At 43.9% G+C, this 3,186-nt stretch overlaps 1 protein-coding gene across 1 annotated transcript in view; it reads right to left on the reverse strand.

Annotated features, from left to right (window-relative positions):
* Positions 1 to 11: 11 nt before the first annotated feature.
* The window catches only part of ETH_00026095 (coatomer beta subunit, putative), a gene marked incomplete at both ends in the record, with an annotated part of 7,340 nt that continues 4,165 nt past the window's right edge, over positions 12 to 3,186 (reverse strand). The window contains 6 exons of the mRNA XM_013377037.1: positions 12 to 77; positions 491 to 576; positions 1,000 to 1,256; positions 1,619 to 1,925; positions 2,407 to 2,527; positions 2,896 to 3,156. Coding sequence (XP_013232491.1) covers positions 12 to 77; positions 491 to 576; positions 1,000 to 1,256; positions 1,619 to 1,925; positions 2,407 to 2,527; positions 2,896 to 3,156 — 1,098 coding nt within the window. The remainder of the gene's footprint in view (positions 78 to 490; positions 577 to 999; positions 1,257 to 1,618; positions 1,926 to 2,406; positions 2,528 to 2,895; positions 3,157 to 3,186) is intronic.

Genomic DNA, 3,186 nt, shown 5'->3' on the forward strand with positions numbered 1-3,186 from the left:
TAGCTAGCTAGCTAGCACTCTGCTGCTGCTCTTCTTTGAAGTGCTGTTATCCTGTCGCCGACGCTCAAAGCGATTCCCTGAAAAGAAAATAAAAAGAAAATAAAAGTAAAAAATAAATAAATGAATTAAGTAAGTAAATAAATGAATATACAAATGTAAAATAACTAACTAACTAACTAACTAAATAAATAAATAAATAAAAATAATAAATACATAATTATTAAAATAAAATAAACACACTTCGGCAGCTTAATTTGCTCAGGTAGGGTGTAGAGTTAAACGATATAAAGAAGAGCCAAGAACCCCTAAACCCTAAACCCTAAACCCTAAACCCTAAACCCTAGCCCTTAAAACCCCAAACCCCAAACCCTAAACGCTAACCTCAAACCCTAGACCCAATCGTTACACCCTAAACCATAAACCTCCAAACCGCAAGCCCTAAACCCTAACCCAGACCCTAAACCCTAAACCCTAAACCCTAAACCCTCACTTGTGTGCGGCTGCGAATTCGAATGGAGCCAACGAGCTGCCCCCCAGGCAGTTTTTGGAGACTCAAATTGGCCAGAGCATCTTCAGCTAAAAATAAATAAGTAAAAATAAATAAAAAATAAAAAATATTTATTTATTTATTTATTTGCTTATACTTATATTCTATGTATTTATTTATTTATTTAAAGTACAAGTAAACAAACAATAAATAAACATGAGCAAATAAATGAATAAATGAATAAACAAACAAATAAATAAATAAATAAATAAATAAAAATAAAAAATAAATATAAATAAATAAATTAGAATGCAAATGGCGGAAACTGAAACATCAAAAACTCGAAAAATCAAAAAAGGAGTTTCAAACAAAAAGCAAAAAACCAAAACGAATAAACAAATTAAATAAATCAAATTAATTAAATTAATTAAATCGGATTAAATCAAATTAAATTAAATTAAATTAAATTAAATTAAATAATTAGAAAAATTAAATTAATTAATTTAATTTACCAAAGACAGAAGAAGAGTACAAGTTGACGGAAAAGACGGAAGCAGCATTTGCCAATTCTTTTAAACTTTTCATTTGCTGCAGTGCAGCTTTTGCTGCCAGCAACTCTTCGAAGTCTTCATCTGCTGCTGCTGCTGCTGCTGCTGCTGGGCTGCTGCTGCTGCTGCTGCTGCTGCTGCTGCTGCTGCTCGGAGGCGGAGAACCCACCACCGTCATTTTCGTCTCTTGTAAAATCAACTCCAAAAAGGATATTATCGACCTGCAGCAAAACAAACCTTAAACCCTAAACCCTAAACCCTAAACCCTAAACCCTAAACCCTAAAACCTTAGAAAGCCCTAACCCCTAAACCGTAAATATTTACCTTAAACCCTAGTCCCAAACCTTGACCTTAAACCCAAACCTTAGACCCCAAACCCTAAACCCTAAACCCTAGACCCTAGTCCCAAACCCTAATCCCCCAGCTACAACCACCCCTCCAAAAAAAGCAAAAAAGAGACAAAAACCAACCAAACAAAAACAAAGAAACAAATAAACAAACAAATAAATAGTAAATAAATAAATAAATAAATAAATAATAAACAATAAATAAACAATAAATAAAAAATAATAAACAAACTGACCGCGGGGGCGAGTTGACTTGGAGTTTATTTTCCCACTCGAACTCAAACCACTTTTTTCGAAAAGAAGAAAAAGAAATCCATTTGGGTCGAATGAACGGCAGCACATTGACTGGCAGCTCGGCCAGCAGCACGAACCGCCTGCTGCTGCTGCTGCTGCTGCTGCTGCTGCTGGGCTTCAGCTCCAGAGATACCACTCCAAATATTATTGCCCCTTCTGCACTTTTCAACTTTATTGAACAGTTCATTTTCGTCGACCCGAACGGCGGAAGGCTGAAGGGCAGCGGACTCACCATTATCCGCGCGTCCCCTGCAGCAGCAGCAGCAGCAGCAGCAGCAGCAGCGCAGCAGCAGCAGCAGCAGCAGCGGGAGTGGCAGCGGGAGGGGGAGGCGAGCGGGGAGACGGGGGCTACAGGTGGCTGGCAGCAGAACGAAGCAGCAGCAGCTGCCCATCTACTTCAGTGGCTAGCTAGCTAGCCAGGCGCTACTTAATTGGACAGCTAGCTAGCTATTTAACTGGCTAGCCAGCCAGCTAGCTAGCCATTCAAGTAGCTAGCCAGCCAGCTAGCTAGCCAGCCATTCAAGTAGCTAGCTAGCCAGCTAGCTAGCTGCTCAAATAGCTAGCCAGCCACCCAATTCGCTGGCTAGCTAGCTAGCCACCCAATTAACAAGCTAACTAGCTAGCAACTCAATTGGCTAGCCAGCCAGCCAGCCAGCTAGCTAGCTAGCTAGCCCATCCCAACAGCTAGCTAGCTAGCTAGCTAGCTAGCTAGCTGTTGGGATGGACGTGCCTTGGGCTGCGAGGTCGATGTTGACGTTGTAGAGAACTTCATTTGTTCTGTTGAAGACGAAAAGCTCCAGCAGCAAATCGAGCTGGTTCACATGCAGGAAGGCCTCCACGTATACTTCGTCCTGCAGCAGCAGCAGCAGCAGCAGCAGCAGCAGCAGCAGCAGTAGCAGCAGCAGTGGCGGCAGCGGCAGCAGCGGCGGAAGTGGGGGGAAGGGGAGTGGTGAGGAAGCAGCAGCGGAGAATGGGTACAGAGAGGCCGCAGCAGCAGCAACAACACATTAAAAAAGAGCAGCAGCAGCAGCAGCAGCAGCAGCAAAAGAAGAGCAACAGCAGCAGCAGCTAGTGCGGCAGCAGCTGCCAACCGGAGAGAGAAATTACGATCAGCAAAAAGAAATATTCAGAAAGAGCAATTTATAGAAACAATTAATGGCTTCTTCTTTAAATGCAATCTGCTGCTGCTGCTGCTGCTGCTGTTGCTGCTGCTGCTTACTGCCAGTCCAGTTAGCTGCCGCACTGAATGGAGGCGTTTGTTGAAAAGTGCTGCTTCGTTTAGCGGCGCAGCTTCTCCAACAGCAACAGCAACATCTGGCTGCTGCTGCTGCTGCTGCTGCTGCAGCAGCTCTGGCTGCTGCTGCTGCTGCTGCTGCCACAAACACTCCTCGTCAAACTGCCGCTTCTCCTCAGCATTCTCTCCGGGCCCCACAGGCAGCAGCAAACGAAAAGGTATGGCGGAGTCCACTGCAGCACACCGCTGCAGCAGCAGCAGCAGCAGCAGCAGCAG

The sequence above is a fragment of the Eimeria tenella genome, genomic scaffold, assembly GCF_000499545.2.
Source record: "Eimeria tenella Houghton genomic scaffold, Eth_scaff449, whole genome shotgun sequence".
NCBI classification, from domain to species: domain Eukaryota; phylum Apicomplexa; class Conoidasida; order Eucoccidiorida; family Eimeriidae; genus Eimeria; species Eimeria tenella.